At 40.8% G+C, this 20,586-nt stretch overlaps 3 gene segments (V, D, J or C); all 3 read right to left on the reverse strand.

Annotated features, from left to right (window-relative positions):
* Positions 1 to 308: 308 nt before the first annotated feature.
* LOC132656471 (T cell receptor delta variable 1-like) lies at positions 309 to 922 on the reverse strand. The segment is given in 2 exon segments: positions 309 to 650; positions 874 to 922. Coding segments are annotated over 2 exon segments (366 nt in total).
* A 6,784-nt stretch (positions 923 to 7,706) lies between these two features.
* Positions 7,707 to 8,300, reverse strand: LOC132656468 (T cell receptor alpha variable 23/delta variable 6-like). The segment is given in 2 exon segments: positions 7,707 to 8,095; positions 8,249 to 8,300. Coding segments are annotated over 2 exon segments (441 nt in total).
* A 4,328-nt stretch (positions 8,301 to 12,628) lies between these two features.
* On the reverse strand, positions 12,629 to 14,350 carry LOC132656260 (T cell receptor alpha variable 22-like). The segment is given in 3 exon segments: positions 12,629 to 12,706; positions 13,795 to 14,120; positions 14,299 to 14,350. Coding segments are annotated over 3 exon segments (456 nt in total).
* Positions 14,351 to 20,586: the final 6,236 nt, after the last annotated feature.

The following is a 20,586-nucleotide window of genomic DNA, read 5'->3' on the forward strand; positions in this document are numbered from 1 at the left end:
AGGTGTGTGCTGTTGCCAATATGAAGAGAAACTAACACTTTAAATTGTTGTGATGCAATATTCCCAACTGTAGAAAATGTTACACATATTCTCTGATCTATTTTTAACTAAATAATTTCAAGACAAAGTATTAAAAGAAAACCACTCATCATAACTGTCTCTGAATTGCCTGGGATGAGGTTTTACTTAGAAACACACTACTGATGCAGACCACAGAGGAAGCATGCACAGTGAGACTTCCTGTTCAGCATGCGCAGGTGTGCTTCTCAGCTGGGCTCCTCTGATGGGTAATGCTTAAGGAGCTCCAGTTTTTGTTCAGCTTGTGCTGTCACTTCAAACACTGTGGGTCACCTCCCAGAGTGCACAGAAATATGTCCCCGAGTCTTCTAGCTGTGAGGCTGAAATGACAAGGCTGAAGGACTTGGCTGATTTCTTCATGGTGACAGAATAGCGGCCATTCCTCTCATTCTGAGTAGAAGAAGAAAGTTGGCTAATAAGGAAAATCATCTCTCCAGTAACAAGCTGCTTATACCAAAAGAGTTGGTAATAGTAATAACTTGTCTCATATGAACAGTCCAGGGTGACTTCTTCTCCGTACTGAATGCTTGTAGTTGACTGGACCTGAGTGACTTTCTGGGCCACATTGAATCCTGCAGAACAACCAGAGGAAAGAATAAAAAGCCTATCCTATGATAGTGTACACAAAGCAGTGTAAGAAAAGGGCCCCTTAAAAATCCAAAGACAAACTTAACTGAAGACATTTCTGCTCACTTTTCTCCAATCCATTTTCCCTCTCATGTCAATGTAAATGGCCATTTGCATGGGACAATACTTCCTACAAAATATCCTCAGCTATATGTGAAACGTACATACCAGAGAAGGTCAAGGCCACCAACACACAGAGCAGGCTGCAGGGAGGCATGTGTTGCAGGTCCCTCTGGATGAGTGTGTCAGCTCTGACTCAGCTCAGTGTTCAGTGCCTGAGAGCCTCGCAGTGAGCACTTGTACCTCCTGTGTTTCTGACATTGCCTCAAGCAGGAAATGTGGTTTTGTGTGATCATAGGTTACAACCTCCATGTACAAAGAGAAAAGTGTAGCTTACCACAGGCATCTACTTGCATCCTTGTCTGATAGGGAGTTTGAGAAAATCCATCCCTGCTGAGGGGGAAGTAGCTTTGCACACATGGGTGTTATTCAGGGAGATGATTTTGGGAACCAAAGTAATATTCATAATGAGCCATGTGTGATATGTAGTTCACTTGTAGACAATTATCTTATGTTATCGTCTCTCCATCCATTGTCTAATTGTCTATTTAAGCTTAATAAAAAAAAATGATTAAGTCCCCTTGGACCCATGAATTTCCCTTTGAAACACTAGTATCTGAAAGAGTCTTCCTCCTTTGCTCAGTCTATCCAAATTCTGTCCCATCAGCATTCCAGAAGATCCCCATTTGCTTATGCCCTGGCAAATTGTAACAGGAATAAAATAATAGTCTTCAGGGGATAAGAAGATGTTCAGTGTGTCTGTTGACAACTGTACATCATGAGTCCCTTTGTGTGGATCTCCAGGACCCATGTAAGAATCCAGAAGCTATGGCTGCTCCTTCAGTCAGGGCTCTGAGAAGCATAGACATGAGGATCTTGGGGTCTCACTAGTTAGTCATTGATGAGCTTCAGTTTAAGTAAGAGTTCCCACAAAAAGAAATAAATAAACAAATGTGACAAAAATGAGAGAGATAACCATTGATGACCACTGGTTCACACACACACAAACACACACACACACATACACACACACACATTCACACACAGTTGGTTGGGAAGTTACAATAATTTTTAAACCCACTGCTAAAAAAACTGACTCTCTTGTAAAAGTTTACCATCAAGTTGTACTCACATGATGTGTTCTGTTTTCGCCACACAGAGAACTCTCCTTGTTACATGTCCTAGAAGTTTTTGTAACATTTTACTGTCATATTCCATCTCACTTGTAAACTTTCTGTATTTTAATTTAGAAACCAGTTTCATGATAAGCATGGCAGGTCTCCCTGTGACTTGAGCATATTATATGTTCAAGATACATATAACCTGCAAGCATTAGAGTCATGTTACACATGGGTTTGTTGTTGAATGTTTTTGTGTGTACAGCTATATCACCATTTAGAATATAGCTCTTAATCCTTGATCTGCTCTCATTATCCCAATGGAGGAAATTACCCTAAAGGCACTCAGAAGAGAAAATGCAAACAGGTCTCTGAAAGAGCTCCAGTTTTATGAGGAAAAAAAAAAAGCAGATCAACATGTACTTCAGGGACAAGTTTCTGATATCAGATTCACATTCTCCGCCCATTTCACTGCTTAGTGCTGAGAGCCCATGCCCTGGACTTTCTCTGTGGCTAAGCAGGAGATCATGGGAGCCACAGCAGCCTGGGCAGCACAGGGTGGCAAGGCTGTGCTCTTGCTCTAGATCTCCAGAGAGTGAGTTGCTCTAGATCTCCAGAGAGTGAGTGGACGCCCTGCAAGCTGCATAGCCACAGCCTCTGAGACGTGGCTTTGTAGTACACTGGGTTTTTCCTGGGTTTAAGTGCTGAGGTGGACAATTGGTCTCATTCTAAATACTGCTTTGTCTTTCCTGTGATTTATTTGGTAGACAATGCTTCCCAGTGAAGATAAAAGTTAAGGTTGGTGAACAGATAACTCAACGATTCAAAGCACTTGTTGCTAATGATAAATACTGAAGTTCATGTCCCAGGACACATTTAATAAGTTATGTTTTCTGAAAAGCCTGAAACTCCACCTTTGAGTGCATGGACACCAACTTTTGGCCTTTACATGCACACAGATGTGTCCACCCATGTATGTATACAAGGTTGTATATACTCACACAGACCTGTGTGCTTCCACCCACCACACACACACACACACACACACACACACACACACACACACAAACACACACAAAGCAATTAATAAAATAAAATATTTTAAAGAATGATGCTTAGATTTAAAGAACCACAAGAAGAGATCAGACATTGAGGAAAATGGGGATGATGTTGGGCTTAATTTGAAAGTTGGGAGGGAGGTCAACACAGAAGAAGACAGAGAGAAGTTAAATGCCACTGAGGATGGTTGAAATACCGTTAAGGATATTTATTACTTCATGTTTACCTGGAATTATATTTCATATATATTTTAATGAAGTTATTCCACTTGGGCTGGCAATACCCCCTCAAAAGAAGGATCATCTAACAGGAAACCAAGTGCCAGGCATGGGAAACCTCTTTTCAATATGTTGATCAAGGAAATCCAAGAGGCTCTTAGAAGAATGCTGACTATTGCTGTTCTGCTAGGTTTCCTCTCAGAGATCAAAAGCAAGTCTCAGTTGAGGGAAGCCCTATACTTTGGACCAAGACCTGGAAGATTACCTCTCATGCCTCTCAAGAAAGGTTTTCTTGTCAGCAGAGGAAGACCATCACAGAAAATCACAACTGGTTAAAAAAAAAAAAAAAAAAAAAAACAACTGATTATGGAACTTTCACCACCCCAAACAAATACATCTACAACAAGACTCCTACAACAAAGGCCCAAAAAACATTGAAGAAAACAGGGCACCAAGAAAGTATAAGAACAAGAAGACCAGGAAGTGTGCCTCAAGAAGTTCTGCTAGAAATGATGGGGGAGCAATAGCCTTGACACCACAAAAGTATGTCTGCACAGCAAGTACTGAACAATGATGATACCACTAGCCAAGAAAAATTGTACCTGCACGTTGCTACATTTGGGGTTTCTTTTTCTCTCCTTTACTCTTCACCACCCCATGTTCTTCATTTCTTTAGAGAAAAACTAATAAAGGTGAAAGTGAGCAAAGTTATCAGTAGACTACTTCTTGCTTATTAGGGATGTCAAGTTTCCTTGGGTAAAATTTATCTACTTCATCAGGATACCTAACTTCTTAATTCTTTGTATACAACTACTTGACAAACAGCATCAACCAACAAGCACCCAACAACAGCAGATCTGCTACTTGGGCCTCTAGCATTTAAAGATCCTCTGAAAAGTTCCCAGAATTCCAAACTTGACACACTCACAGAAACTATTTGCAGCTGGAAGAACCACAACTCTGTTAGAGCATGAGGCAAATCATAGTCACCTGCTATGACTCAGTCACATATTTGCACACCTGAGAAAAACAAAAACATATTCCTTTAATGTTTTTGTGTGTTTTAAGGAAAATTTTCACTACAGAAATGACATGGGGCTGGAGAGGTGGCTGAGAGGTTAAGAGCACTGGCTGTTCTTCCAATGGTCCTGAGTTCAATTTCCAGCAACCACATAGTGGCTCATAACCATCTATAATATGATCTGGTGCCCTCTTCTAGCCTGCAGGCACATATACAGACAGAATACTGTATGTATGCATGCATATGTATGTGTAAATAAATAACATCTTTAAAAAAAAAAAGAAGAAGAAATGACGTGGTGCCCTGTACCTATACAAGGAACTACAGACAACTAAGTATTGCTGAGAGCCAGAAATGGTCATTCCCAGGGAAGAGCCCTGATTAATGATACAATACCAAGTGGTCAGCACTGAAATCATGTGCACAGAACCAGCTCTAAACAGACTCAGAAGAATGTCTGTACATAATTGTGTGTGTGTGTGTGTATGTGTGTGCATCTGTGTTAAACAACAGTAATCATAGAAAAAGCGCCCATGGTTTTGCAGTTATTATTGAAGAACATGGCAGAGACTAGAGATAAAGGACATAGAAGGGGTTTGAGGAATTTAACGTAATATGTAAAAAATGATGTAATTCTATTTTAACCAAATAAAAGCAATAAATTAAAAATATCAAAGTCAATAAATCAATCTGTGATAAGGCCTGAGTGGCTTTCTCAGGACAAGCCAACATTCAGTCTTTAGTTTTTTTATTGTCATAGGAACTTTTTAATAATTGTTTTGACAGTACATAGTAGTTATTTCCAGCACAATATGACATTTAACCTTAACTTTTGCCTTCTTCAACTATTTTAATTCATGTTTAGCTTGTATAAATATTGTTTACTTTGGTCAATATGTCTGGACCAAGGTCAGGTTGTGTTGCCAAGGCAGATGTGACTGAGAAATGTCTAAGCAGAAACAAAATGGAGTCTGGACAGGATGGCATTACCTTAGTCATGTCATGGTCGGTAAACTCAGTGTCTCTATATTGAAGAAAAGAAATTTCCCCTTTCTAAAGAGATAGCAATTGCTACCTGTTAAATTAATGCTTTTGTTGATACAATATTTTTTAATCAGAATTTTCCTCTTCTCTAACTCCTGCTCCATGAGTTTTGCTTGGTTTTGGCATTTTTTAATTTAATTGAACTTTTGGTTTTGTTTTGTGGGTATTTAGTTTTTTTTTTGTCTGGGGTGTTTTGTTTTTGTTTTTTGAAAGTGAGATGAAGAGAAAGAACTTGAAATTGGTGGACAGTATGAAAGAACGGCAAGACAGCAAGAATCCTTAATGTATTGCTTGTATTCACTCAACTTCCAACTGTCCTGACCCTGGTTTGATTGATGATGAAATATGACACATATTTCACATCAATCCTGGCCTCTTTTCAGAGACAAACCATGAATCCTCACCCCAGACCACTGGGACTTCAACATCCATAAAGCAGCAGCTCAGGCAAATGAAATCAAAACAGACTAGAGAGTCTGAAGTCTCTGTTTGGGTCCTGGAGAGCCATTGACCCCAACAAAGGATTATTGTGATGACACAACTCTGTGGTAATCTTCAGGAGTCTGAGAAGGAGAAGAAAGAGAGTGAGGAGCCTCTGTGACCAGATGTTTAGCAATGTCATTCAATGGCACGGAAGCATGCCCACTTTTGATGCTATTCTGCAGTTGTTACAGTTTTCGTGAAAACAAAACTCCTTTCTAAATGATCTTTCATTCACAAATCTGTGGATATGTGAGCAATGCCCAATATAAACATTTTTGCCTTCAGACCCTGAAGGAATGAAGACTTTCCTTGACTGTATGCTGAAAATGCATCTGATGATGAAATTTATGTCAAAGTTCAATCTTTAAAAGCAGAATTTGCTTGATAACTGTATGAAGACACCCAAGTGGTGATGACTGGGTTATTCTAAGTCAACTTTCCCTCACCTTCCCTCAGTACTCTAGAAGTTATTTCCAGCCTTTTATTCTCTAGGATGCTCAGGGTGTGTCTTGAGGTACACAGAGTTTCCAAATTCTATGTTGCACATCCTCAAATATGCTTTCACTCTTTGCTTACTTCCATTCTAGGTTGTTGTATTCAATGAAGCCTATTTCAATCAGATAGAAATTCTGGGGTTTCTTTGTTTGTTTTGTTTTGTTTTGTTTTGACTCAAGTTTAAAACTTGACAGGGATAGAAGACCTTGAAAACCAGGAGGAGTTCACATATCGGTATTATGAGATATATCTCCCACTGCTAAGAGCCAATTGACTTTATTTTCCTATGTGACTGTTCTGTTTTCATAATGAAAAACTATTCATTGTAGACAAGAAAAAGAACTTGTAGGCTTTAGATGTTTAAGTATAATATCTTCCATGTTGTTTTTGTTGGTTTTGGTTTTCTGAGACAGAGTTTTACTATGTTGCTCAGGTTAGCCTACCAAACCTCAAAAATTACTCCTGTCTAGGATCCCAAAGATGTTATGGCTTCCAAAGCCATTAACAATGTGGCATAAAAATGAATTTAAATTTTTCTTGATTGGAAATCTTTTTGGCTTTTATATAGCATTAAGTGAGCAATCCTCGCCAAGTATTAGGCAGTGAAAGAATCTTTAATTCTGTGTTTTGCTGATGTCCACAAATACTGCAGCTGCTTCTATTGACTACGCCTTTATGTTCATTTTTATATTTTGTTCATTTATGAAATACACATGTAAAATAATTTCTTTAGTGAAAGTTGTGTATTTTCATTATATGACTAATTTGCATTCTTTCCTCCTCACTGATGTCATTTATCTATTTTAAACACACCCGTATCCTTGTGAGGGCCTTCTGGTTTACATGCTTGAATTTCTTGAAGGTAAATGAAGACATAGGAGGCAAAACAAGAGGAAGTAGAAGAGTTCATTGGTCATATAAATTCCCAATGACGTGGTTATCAAAGGAGATTAATGTAGAAGGAAAGACTATGTGATTTCTATCCCAGAGGCCAAAGTCAAGGTCTCCTGACACTGGCTGTAACAACCACACATGAACAACTTCACTGACAAGAGTGTAGGGAACAGGGCCTTCATAATTTGTAGTTGCTGCAAACCACACACACAGAGAACTATTTCTATAACCATGGAATAAAAGAATCCTCTAGGGACTGGGGAAGATGGATCAGAGGATAAGAGCACTGACTGCCCTTGCAAAGTTCCTGAGTTCAATTCCCAGTGACCACATGGTGGCTCACAACCATCTATAGTGAGATCTGGTGCCCTCTGCTGGTCTGCAGGCATACATGAAGACATAATACTGTAAATAATGAATTTTAAAAAATGAAAAAAAAATCCTCTAAACCAGTTAAGGAAATGGATCTGAAACTCCAGCTGTTCTTGAGGAGCAAACAGAGAATGTAGAAAATGCTGAGACTTCATCTTGATCTGTCTCTGGGCTGAGGGAGTCTAACCCTTAGACTCACAGTGCCCCCTGTCACCTGGTCCTGCATACCCTCTAGGCTCAGCCCCGCTGCAGGCTTTGCTGGAGCCTCAGCTGCAGGTTTGGGTCTGGGCTGCAGGTGTCTGCGAAGCACTGTGCACTTGCTGCACAGAAGTAGGTGGCTGAGTCTCCAGGCTGAGAGTCTGCGATGTGCAAGGAGAGCTGTTTGTCGCTCTTACTGAAGAAGACTGTGAATCGTCCTTCTTCCTTTTTATTAGACACTGAACGTATGGCTATCAGGAGAGCAGGGCCTTCACCAGGGAATTGCTGGTACCATGGGAAGTAGTCAAATGCGCTGTTTTCATAAGTGCAGTTCAGAACTGTGGTCCCTCCTTCCCAGACTGTCAGAGATTTCAGACTTTGTCTCACGTGCTGCTGGTCGTGTCTTTCCTTCTGCTGGCCACTCACCCCTGTGCAGGGAAACAGCAAATGGTGTTAGGTTCCTGAGGATGTACTGTCTGCTGATGGTTTCAAGACTAATGACTTGTCTGGTGCCCCAATTCCCTCCTGCCTCCAAATCAATCACATACCCTGAGATATGTGGTTTCTCCTCCATGACTCACCAGCTAGGTGAAGGCCTAGGACTAAAAATAATGCTTTCAGGACCTTGTCCATTCCTCCTAGACTGAAGATTGGGGAGAACTCAGGTGGCCTTTTCTCTCCCACAGAACACTGACTCCAACTTCACAGGCACCTCAGTTCTTTCAGCTGGCTCCACCCTTCACAAACACTCCCTAAAGCTATTTCTCACAGAGGAAGCACTTCTCCTTTGATTTCAAATTTGGTATTGCTAAAAATAGAGTCATGAGAATCACAAATCTCCTCATTATAATTCTTCCATCACACACTGATAGAAATGTGGGTTAATATAGACACCCAGAATAGTGTGGATTTTCTGATAGAAAAAAGAAGAGAGTGGGAGGAAGGCAAGGAGGAAGAAAAGACAGAAAGCAGAAAGGAAGCAAGGAAGCAAGGAAGGAAGAAAGACCAATGATCCAACTAATATCACTTATGGACATTTATCCAGGAGAAAGAGGTCGTTTCATGAGAGAGACACCTGCACATGCATGTGTATTATAGCACCATTCGTGACTCGCAAGATGTAGACACAGCCTAGGTACCACCTGTCAACCAATGAATGGACAGAATATTGTACCTGAAGGTACAGAGTCATATTCAGCTGCAAGGAAATATGAGTTCCTGCCATCTGTAGGAAAGTGGATAGTATTGAAGGACACAATGTTAAGCAAAATAAAGCAGACCTGTAGACATACACAATATGTATGTGTTCTCATTTGTAAAAACAAATGAACTATCAAAAACAAAAGAAAAAAGGAGTAAAGAAAAAGAAAGTAGTATTTGAAAGTAGAAGTTAGACAAACCAGTAAGGGAAGTGTAAGGGGGACAAAGGGAAAGGAGAGAACAACAGAGAGTGACGACAAGATGAATACAAGGAAATTGTCACATAGGCATACATTAAAATCTCACAACAAACCCAGTAATTTGTACAATTAATGTGTCTTGATAATTTTGATAATGTCATATGCCCTATGGGAGAATTGACTATAGTAGTCTACTGAATGCTTATAGTATGAATCCAACTCCTAATGTCTTCCCATCATGTCCACATAGATGAACGGAGCTCTCAGTCCTCATTAGAAACTCACTGGACTGGTCAATGGTTAGCCCTGCGCCTACTGTCAGCCACCGTGCAGAGAAGAGAGTGTGGGATGGTCAATCCTCATGGCACATATCTACCACATGCTCTCCTCCCAAGGTTAAGGGATCATTGCAGAAGAAAAATCAGTGTTGGGACCAGAATGGTGGATGACTACAGGAAACAGTGTCTTCTGGATACAGCAGGGCAGCTGAACTTATGAAGGAGCAGTTTTGTGACAGTCTGCACAAGGCCTGTGCAAACTTAAGGCAGACAGAATCCTAGCATGGAGAGCAAGATTAGGATGAATACATCAAGCATGCTTAATCACTGAGCTGTCTTTTCAGTTCCAGATCATTTAGGGTTTATTGGATACATTAACAAAGTTCATTGAAAACAGACAATGAATTATACTATCCCATTGCCAGCTAAGTTTGTGAGTAAATGAACCAAGGAACATATATGCTCCATTCGCTTAAGAAAAATTTTAAATTTCTTATAATCATTTGTATGTGTCCACTTACATAAGTCCATTTACAGAGAAAAATTTATTAAAATTTCATTATATTCTTATAAAAATAAACACCAGGTTAACTAAATGTAGGTAAGACTATACCTGTAAAAAGAAAGTAAAATTTAGTAGAAAGATCTACTCTGGAAAGGCTTTGGTCTTCAGATCAGTGAGGAAAGGTAGAAAATATTCTGCATCCTAGACAGGACACAGTCAAGAATGCAGCATTTCGACTACTCTCATAGCCAGTCTACATAAACATTGAGTAAGTTCCTTATATGTAATATCATAGATAAAATACAAATATTAAAACCAGTTCAGCTTCTCTGTTGATATCAACAAGGCATAGAAGTGGAAGCTTAGAATAAATGAAAAAGCATTTCCTAAAGTAGAGAACCTCTGTTCTATAACAAGAGAAGTTAAAAGAATATAAGGAAGTTATATCACAGAAAGAACTTTGTTATATATGTTTTATATATATATATATATCATCACAGGCCCAATTAAAAAATAAAAATATCAAAGTCCAACAGCAGACAATTGTCCATGCTCCATAGTCTCAGAGAAAGAACTAGGGATGTAGTTCAGTCAGTAGATTTTGCACCTCCAAGACCCTGACATTGGTTGCTAGCAGGTATAAAGTGGGCATGGTGCACATACCTAAATTCCAGCTCTCAGAAGGTAGAATGGAAAGATCTAAAACTGAAGGACATTTTAATTGCAAAACAAGACTGGTGTTTGTGTCAACACCTAAAACTCTCCCCCAAAATAAAATAAAAAATAAAAATCTGTCCAAACATGTTATTCTTAAACATGCGTAGGGGAGGAGTTGTTGCTTTGTTATATTTTTTATTATTTTCTCTTTTTCTTATCCTTTCAGCCACACATCTACCTCACATAAACTATATCCATTATTTGTAGGAGAAACATTCCATGATTCCCTGAGTGTCTCAAATCACAAATAGTTCTGAAACACACACCCACACACCCACACCCACACACACACACACACACACACACACACACACACATATATATATATATATATATATATATATATATATATATATATATTGAGCTTTCACCTGTACCTATTAAAAACTTTAACAGTTTCAATGAAAACAAGGATATATTCTTTTCTTTGGCATATCTACATTGTAGCACCAACCAGCACTGAACAGTCTTTCTAATGACACAGATGGCTGCTTGGTGAAAACAGGTCTGTGGCAAGGACAGGAGAGAGATGCTGGACAAAGATGCCCACAATCACTGGTGAGGGAGTTCTGACAGCACCAAAAATAATTTAGTTTTGTTTTGTTTTGATTTTTAATAAATGAACTGTGTGTTCCTTAATTGTTTGCTTGACGTTTTAAAGACTGTGACTGAATACAAAGACATGAAAGCTGAAAAAAACTAAAAAGAGATATAGAAGAAGTGCTATGTATTTGCTGAATGCTTGGGTGTCTTTCACACCAGGAACAGTTTCTATCTTCAACATAGACTCAACACTCAAGAACTGAAAACTGAAGCATACCAAAGGCACCTGTCTGTCTAGACAAGATGGTGAAGAAAAGGGTGTGGACACTGCTCCCAACCCAGCCAGAGAATATCCTGGTGGAGAAGAAGATTGAACTGGCTTCAATCGTGAGTAGACTTCACAGTAGAAAGGACACATAACATACATTTAGACACAGGTTTTATCAATAAAGCTGGAGAGTGAACCTAGTGAAGGTGACAAACTCAGAAATGTACATTAAAAGAGGTAATTATGGCCTTGAAGGATAGTGTGCATCTTGTAAAGTGTTCACTTGCAAATTCTTATTTTTCAACACTATGGGCCATTTACCTATACTATATCTGTTTATCCTGGGCACATAGTGTTGACAAATATCTTCCATCATGATCTCTAATTAAACTTAAGCAGCATAGACAATAATGCTTGACTTATTTAAATAGTTTTAAATCCTAGCTCTCTGAGGAGTCTGTGGAAGAGCCACAGCCTTCACTTGCTCTGAAGCAGCACTGCCCCTCAGTGGCCAAATAGGAAGGTTTTCACTCTAAAGTGTCCTGAGCTTAAAAGGGGGGTGAACTGTTCCTGAGAGCATTAGAGCAGGAGAGCTGACAATGCCTACTGCCAATGGTGGCATGGAGTGGTCTAACCTGAGCAGTACAGAGAGCTCCCCCTGGGTATGCTGATAAGGTAGAGCCAGTATGCTGCCAGATTTGCTACCACAGGCCCAGATCCAGGATTTTGAATTGGAGCACCCCAAAATCTATATCATCTTGGAACTGATAGGAATTTTAAAAAGGCTCGTCCTGCTGATCTAAATCTGCAGGATCTCCATTACACAGGACAACAAGACAACTGGGAGGATCCACTATTGATGGTATCACAGAGAAGCCAGAGATCTCAATCCAGACCAAATGCTCACATGAACATTTGTCCGCGCAGATGTGTGGACAGAGGGTGTACTATGGGACACACTGTGACACACTGTACAGCTGCCATGATGAGATGTCTTCTATGCATTGCTTTCTTTTGTTTACTTTTTGTTTCCTTGCTTTTTATTTTGTGGGGGATGTTGCAAGGGCAGAGAGTAGATATGAGGAGAGAGCAAGATGAGGAAAATTGGGCTACATGATGTGAAACTCAAGAAGAATCAGTTAAAAAAAAAACTCAGGCCTTGAGGAAATGCATTGAATCTTTCTCTGGAGCCAATACTTTTGAGATGGAAAAAGATTTTGTGTTTGTTGAGGTCAGCTATAGCATATTTTCTATCCTTCCCTTCTACCATTTCCTCCATGCATCATCATGATTCCGTATCTCTCTATCTTGCCTAAAACCACTTCACTCTGGAAAATGAGAGAAGCCAATCATAAGACATAATGAAATGACAATGTTGTTATTTCCAATACAGCTTTATGAAATGAATAAATGATTAGATTTGACATAAGGTATGTTTTATTTGCCCTTTATATAAACCACTTGTACACATGATGATTATTAAGTCACAAAAAATATTTTTACTACATTTTCAATATTTCTACTATTTTGAGATTATAACAATCTCATCTTATAAAGTGATTATATAGTTATAATATAATTTTTTCGTTTTTTATAAAACTGTCCAACTATTCCTCCTTGCTCTCTTTCAAACTTGTGGCCACATCTTTCATTAATTATGCTATATATGTATGTATGTATATACATGTTTATTCATAAATACACATGTAAAACCTGTTAAGTCTTGATGCTGTTACATGTAAGTATGTTTTCAGGACTGACGGATCAGTGTTGGATTACCAGTTGCTGTGCTCATCTCTGGGAAAGACTCTTTCTCTCCCTATCAGCATTCCTTAGTTGCAAATAGTTCAGTGTCTAGGACAGAGGATTTGAGCACTTACCCCATCTACATTGACATGTCTATGGTGACATTCTTAAAAGGAACAATTTCACAGCAAACTCTGATCCTCTGGCTCTTACCATGTTTCCTCCTGTCTTCTTCAGGGTTTCCAGAGCCTGAGCAGGTGCAGGAGTTACATTGCAGATATGTTCCTTGTGACTAGGACCCATAGCTCTGCATCCTGATTGGTTGTGGTTTTCTGCAATGGCCTCCATCTTTTAGTAAAGTCATGGATCTTGAAAAAGAACCTACAACCACCACTTTAGTAAACCAGACAACCTCTATCCTCATTCAAAATATTTGTCCTTATCCTATACACATTCATTTACAGAGTCTGCACATTTTGCTCTTCTTTTTATGTTCTTTTCTATTTTAATTTTTTCTTCACAACTTAATCATTAAATTTCCCAATTGAATCCACCTCCCTCAACTCTCCCCCTCCCAGTACCAACCTTCCTCTCTCTTCCCCTTATTAAAACAGGCAGGGATTCTGCAGTGGCTTCCTAATTTCTTGTGAGTGAAAAGGCCCACACCCACCCAGCAGAATGTTTGTGTACAGGCTGCAGGTGTGTGGGGAGCACTGTGTACCCCAGCACAGAGATAAGTGCCTGAGTCTGTGCTCTGGGAGGAGGAAATGTACAAAGAGCTGTGATGCTCCACAGGGGCTGTCTTGGATGTCAGTCTTCCACTCTGCTTTGTTTCAGAAGGAATGTAAAACAGGCTGATGAGGTGTCCTCCAGGACTTTGGTGAAACCACTGCATTCGGTTTGCAGAGGTGGAGAAGTTGCACTGCAGTGTTGCACTCTCTCCCTCCTGCATTACCAAGGTCGCAGGTCTCTGCTCCACTTGCTGCCCTTTCACCCCTGATTGGAAACAGAAAAAGAGATACAGGTGGCTGTCATTGCAGTTTCCCCTGAGCCCTGAATGCACCCCCATGTCCTCTGAGAAGGTGGGAGCTCTGCAGGACTCCTGAGCTGCTTTCCCCACCCCTCCATGTGCAATGTCCCCTCAGGTGCCCTGAATGTGGACAGCCAGACTCACAGCAAACCTGGGTGCACAGAAGCCCCAGCAGAGAGCACAGCAGCCTCTTCATGGTGCTTGTGGAGCCTCTGGAGACAGAAGCAAGCAACCAACCACTGGGCTATAGGGGCTGTTTAAATGTCCCTCCTCCTGCAGTCAGCTCCACCCAGGAACCCTGCCAGACCTGACCCTGCTGAGTTTCCTCCCAGCCTTCAGAGCCTGAAGCTCCTCCCACACCATACCTGCCTGAGAGTCTAGGTGGAGCACAGTGGAGAAGAGGGACATTTTGACATGAGCCTGGGGTTGTGTTGAGTTAGGGAACCTGGAGCAGGAGATGACCAAGAAGAACATGCCTCAGCTACACACAGAGTCTGGAAACTCAGGGAAACAGGAGCTGATATATAACTCAGGGACAGGTGCTTGCTCTAAAGAAAGACCCTTGATTCGACCCTGAAGGATGGCTCAACAGACATGGGTATCTGTCCTTCTTCTAGGAGGCCTTAGCTCCCTTTCTAGCATGACATCAGGTGGCTAAAACTACCTGTCACCCAGCTCCAGGGCATGTGATGCTCTCTTCTGTCCTCTTTAGAATCTGTGCAGAAGTGCCAAAATTTACACAGATCCACTCTATACACACTTTTTTTAAAAAAAAGTATACTTCACTGTGGAATAATTTAAGTTAAATATCTGCATTAAAAATAAACATAAACAGGATCATAATGATAAAGTATAAGTTCATGGTTTCCTGCTTCTGAGCAGTCAAAGTTTGTTCTAACTGCTGTTTAAAAACGTGACCCCATAAGGAGGAAGTGAATTGGGGAAACTAGTGTGGAGGGCTGCATTGCAGAGGAGCAGATCAAGAGCACTGTCTGCTCTGCACTTGGTGACTGCCGGGAATAAGGCACGGTGTGATCATATCAAAAGAGGAATGCAGCTTAAGATTTCACCAGAAGAAGATTGCTTGAGAGATGAGACCGGTGATGAATAGAAAGGACATAATCTCCTCAAAAAGAGCTCACAGCCAACTCTAAGCCTGTCATTGTCTCAAACAATAGTAGAGCAAGGAATGACCTCCTGCTTGGTCAACATCCTGCAGTGTAACTTGGGTAGAAATTTTACTTCTCGGTAAAAGGTTTTTCAACACTGAGATCTTTTCAATGAGAAGCAAGTAAGTGGCGACTAAGATCTATCCCATAGGATGAAGCACTTATCAAGATTCCACCCTCTCTCTGTACTGTAGCCTTCACAGAATATGCCAGCTCCCTGACACTGACTGAGGCTGGGACCCTGGTCTTCCTCTGCAGGGCTCAGGTGGTTTGTGTCCAGCACTGACTGCACTTGTGACTCAGGGTAGAGGTTCCCCCAGCTTCCTCAGTCCTATTGTCAGAGGATCTTCAGGTGGAAAGATGTTTACACTTCTGTACTCAGTCTGAAATTCCTCCATGCCTGACAGGCTGACTACCTGCTGTGACCTTCAGGAGAGGCTGAGACCCAGGTGAGGGTGTAACACACACAGGAAAGGAGCCTGATGGATAAGGGATATGTTGTAGAATATTTGATCACACTGTGAACCCCAAGATGGAATCGTTTAGTGTAAACCTTGTTTCTAGTTGTGGTATGGCTCAGCCATAGCACACACCTTTAATCTCAGACAGAATTAAGTAAAGTGTACCACAGGTCAAGAGGCAGAGTAAGCAACCAGATGACAAAGAGTGAATATAGAGGGATAAAGCAGAGAGTAAAAGGAAGTCAGGAGGATAGGTAGAGAGATGCACAGGAAGGAAAGAGAAGGGAATTTCAGTTTGGGGTTTTTGAGACAGCATGGGGAATTATTTTTTTTTTTCTCTTGGGATGTTGGCTGAGGAGAAAGGTCAGCTAGGTGTTTTCTCTGCCTCTCTGAGGTAGCAGACTTTCATCCAGGCATTTTCCTCCTAATTATTCATCATTAACATCAAGCCTTTGAGATTTTCTTTAAAACAACAGGATGAGCAGCTGCCCCTCAGCCCCAGAGCGGTTGCAGCTCATGCGCAGATGCAGCCATCAGGTTGGGGCAGCACCTGGGCTCTGCATCCTCCTGCTGTGTCAGTGCTGTGTGGACTCAGCCAGAGGTGGGTCTCTGTCCTGAGTGAGGACACACATTACTCTTTCTGTGAAGATGAACTAAAGCAGAGACACACTCACAGAGCACTCCAAGCCCAGGATGCTCAGCAAGGTCAGCAGTGGGAGCAGGAAGTAGCTCCCTCCTTCTGGAGAGTTCCAGGAAGCAAATAAAGCCTGAAGATTGGGAGAGGAAGACAAAGGTTGCTCTGAGCTTCAGGAGGCTTAGATACCTTCATCCTAGGGATAGTGGAGGGACAGTTAGCAAGAAATACTTTGTTTTCCTTGGCCTACCTACACCATCTGTGAAATATGTTCTGTCAGAAAACCTACTGAAACCTTGGAGGTTTTAAAAAATAACTATTAATAATTTCATACATGACCATAATGTATTCAGATCAAATCCAACACCACCACCCTGCTTCTCCTACACTTCTCCTGGAACCCACTATACCCCAGTGCCCCTGCAGAATTCAGAGAACTAAAAATGTGGCTTCAGGGCTTAAAGAGGAAAGAGCTTAAGAGATAGAGTGGTAGAGCAAAGGTAGTACAATGTCATCAGGGGGAGCATGGGGGACTGGCTAAGTGGAGAGGAGGATAGCAGGTTGAGGCTGAGAAGGAAGGTTCATGAGTCTATACTGCTCTATGGAAAAGCCATTAATTCTTTAGAAAGGAGTGTCCTCTAGAGGCCCAACTGAGAAATGAAAAGTTCACAATTGTAATAACTTCCCACTGTCCTTGATGCCTTCCCAGGGTGAACTTCAAGGCTTTCTGACCACGCACAGTGGAAGGTTTATGTTTAAGTGTGAAACTTGTGAGATTTTCGTTTTAATACAAAGTTGTGAGCAGAAACGGTTGAAAATATTTTAGTGAAAAAATTACAGAATCTCTTTACCCATTTCAAAACAAGTGTGAGGAACTTAGTATTCAGAGCACTGTGCAGCTGCTACAGTTCTACACAACAACATGACAATGGCTGGGAAAATGATGTGATTGATGCTGCTGGGAAGTATAGATTCAAATAAACATTGTAAAAGTGCATTTTAGGAAAACATGCATGTCATGGACAATCCTCATTTGATGAACTCCAAGTCAAATTTGATGTATGGTGAACTAAGGAATAGACTGAATTTCCTGTGCAATCTGTTGGTATTTTTCATAAAATAAAACACAATTAAGAGTTATACACCTGCCCTATTCTAGATTCTGAACACAAGAGTAGATTATGCCATGTATGGACACCAGGGGGCAGGAGTTAGGCTCATCACCTTGCAAATCCACTACCACAGTTCTCATCCTAGCAAGGTACTTAAGAGTTAACTTCTAGTAATAAGTGCAAGTTTCTCCCTTTCTCGTGTGTGTGTGTGTGTGTGTGTGTGTGTGTGTGTGTGTGTGTGTGTAAATTAAAATGAAGTCACTGAGACTCTTAACAAGTACCATTCAATGAGGCAGTTTTTAGTCCAAATGCAGAACACAAAGGACAGAACCTTTTTCACACAGATCAAAGTGCACAGCAATGAACATGGAAGAGCAAGTATCTCTGTAGAAAGATGTAGAATCTGTTGGTTAAATCCTCAAAAGTGTAACATCTAGATCTTGTGGTAGATCTATGTTCAGCATTTGGAGAAGCTTCATACTGATTTCCTTATTGGTTGTCCCCATTTGTATTCACATTAGCAATGAAGACGTATTCTCCCTCATGCAACATTCTGTTTGTACCCTTGTCCTCCATTTTTACAGCCCCTCCCTGCTCCTCTTCTGTGATAAAATATGAGCCTTGTATATAGGAACTGCATTCTGGATGTGTTAACTAGCACTAGAAAAGTTGAGACCAGGTACTCTTTGAATTTTGACCATTTGCCCATTACTGTACTATCCTCTATTTGCTTCAAAAGGAAGCTTCTTTGATGAGAAGTGAGAACTACACCTATCTTTGAATAATTATACAGAGTTAAAATCCAGTTAGAAGCCATATTGATTTAGTAAAATGGCCACAACTGGTTCTCCTCTAGTGTTTATGACATCTCCAGCCATGGGTAGTTAACTAGGCTTAGAGTATTGGGCCTTAATTCCTTCCTATTGAGCAGGCCTTATGTCCAGTAAAGTGCATAATAGTTCCCCCAAAATGAAAGTGCTACCATTGCACCTCTGTGAGCATTCTTGCCATTGGGATCAGTGTTGTTTTTTTTTTAAATTAAATTTTAATTTCTTTTTATAAATTACAGATTTTTCACTTTGTATCCCAGCTGTAGCCCTTTCCCTCATTCCCTCCCAATTGCACCCACTCTCCTTCATCTCCTCCCTTCCTCTCTCTAAGTCCACTGATAGGGAAGATCCTCCTCCCATTCCATCTGACCCTAGTTTATTAAGTCTCATCAGGACTGTCCGCATTGTCTTCCTCTGTGGCCTAACAAGGCTGTGTCTCCCTCAGGGGTCGGGGAAGGTCAGAGCCAGCCACTGAGTTCATATCAGAGACAGTCTCTGTTCCCCTTGCTAGGGAAACCCACTCAGATACTGAGCTGCCGTGGGCTTCATCTGAGCAGGGGTTCTAGGTTATATCCATGCATGTCCTTGGTTTGAGAATCAGTTTAAGACAAGCCCCTGTGCGCAGATATATTTTGTCCTTGTGGAGCTCCTGTCCTCTCCAGTTCTTACGAACTCTCTCTTCTTTCATATGATTCCCTGCACTCTGCCCAAAGTTTGGCCATGAGTCTCAGCATCTGCTTTGAAACACTGCTAGGTAGAGTCTTTCAGAGGCCCTCTATGGTAGGCTCCTGTCCTGTTTCTTGTTTTCTCCTACTTCCAAGTCCATCCCATTTGTCTTTCTAAGTAAGAATTGATCATCTTACCCCAAGTCCTCTTTCTTGTTTAGTTTCTTTAGGTGTACAGATTTTAGTATGTTTATTCTATCTTATAGGTCTAGTATCCACTTATAAGTGAGTATATACCATGTGTGTGTTTCTGCTTCTTGGATACCTCACTAAGGATGATCTTTTCTAGGTCCTACCTTTTGTCTGCAAATTTCATGGTTTCCTTGTTTTTAATTGCTGAGTAAGTATTCCATTGGGGGAATGTACCACAATACCTGTATCCATTCTTCAAACGAGGGACATCTGGATTGTTTCCAGGTTCTGGTTATTATGAATAAAGCTGTTATGAACATGGTTGAGCAAATGTCCTTGTTGTGTATTTAAGCATATTTTGGATATATGCCTAGGAATGCTCTCTTGAGGGAGCAGTATTCCTAGTTGTCTGAGAAAGCAACAAATTTATTCCCAAAGTGGTTGTACAAGTTCACATTCTTGCCGGCAATGGAGCATGGTTCCCCTTTTACCATAACCTTTCCAGCATGTGTTGTTACTTGAGGATTTTATCTTAGCCATTCTGAGGGGTGTAAGGTGAAATCTCAGGGTCGTTTTGATTTGCATCTCCCTGGTGGTTAAGGACATTGAGCATTTCTTTAGGTATTTCTCTGCCATTCTATATTTATCTACAGAGAATTCTCTGTTTAGCTCTGTGGGGTCATTGTTTTGATTCACAATCTTTCTATTGCTTGGTAAGATTTTCTATTGCTTTTCTCCTTTGAACTCTTGCATGAAACCTTTGGATACTGTGAGAACCTGTCATCAGAGAGGAGTCTTCAGGTCAGTTTTAGCTAAATTCCCAGAAGTCCTTGTCTAAAGTAAGTGGTATCCCTAGAAATAGGGTCTTATCTTCAAATTCTGTGCGGATAACCAAGCCAATGGCAATTATTTGGAGGAGTCTTTTGAAGCACCTAACTAACAACTTAAAAGAAGGGTTCCCAAGTCTGGAACTCATGTGAAGTAGAAGTTTCTGGTTTCCTTGAAGACTCAGCTTTGTCATGTGATGTTTTGCTTTAAGCTGCACACGATGTTTACTGGAGGTGGGCTTGTGAAAGGGTACATGATGTTTTGCTATGAGCCCTCTCATGCAAAGGGACTGACTTTGGCCAGCTGAGAACATCCCTTGGTGGGGGGAGGACTCTGGGTAGAGAAGATAAATAAAAGGCCCCATGGAGGCATCCCTTTTTGGATTGACATCACAGTGTTGATCTTCATGCTTCACAAAGATAAATGTTCCAGAGTACGTCTTGGGTTAATCCATCCAAGTCTTGTGGCTTTTGCTGATTTCATGTTGCTGTTTAATATTGGCCTTTGGATTGGACTGCTGGTAACTTGAAGGCTAAGTTTG

This window comes from Meriones unguiculatus, chromosome 9, assembly GCF_030254825.1.
Source record: "Meriones unguiculatus strain TT.TT164.6M chromosome 9, Bangor_MerUng_6.1, whole genome shotgun sequence".
NCBI classification, from domain to species: Eukaryota; Metazoa; Chordata; class Mammalia; order Rodentia; family Muridae; genus Meriones; species Meriones unguiculatus.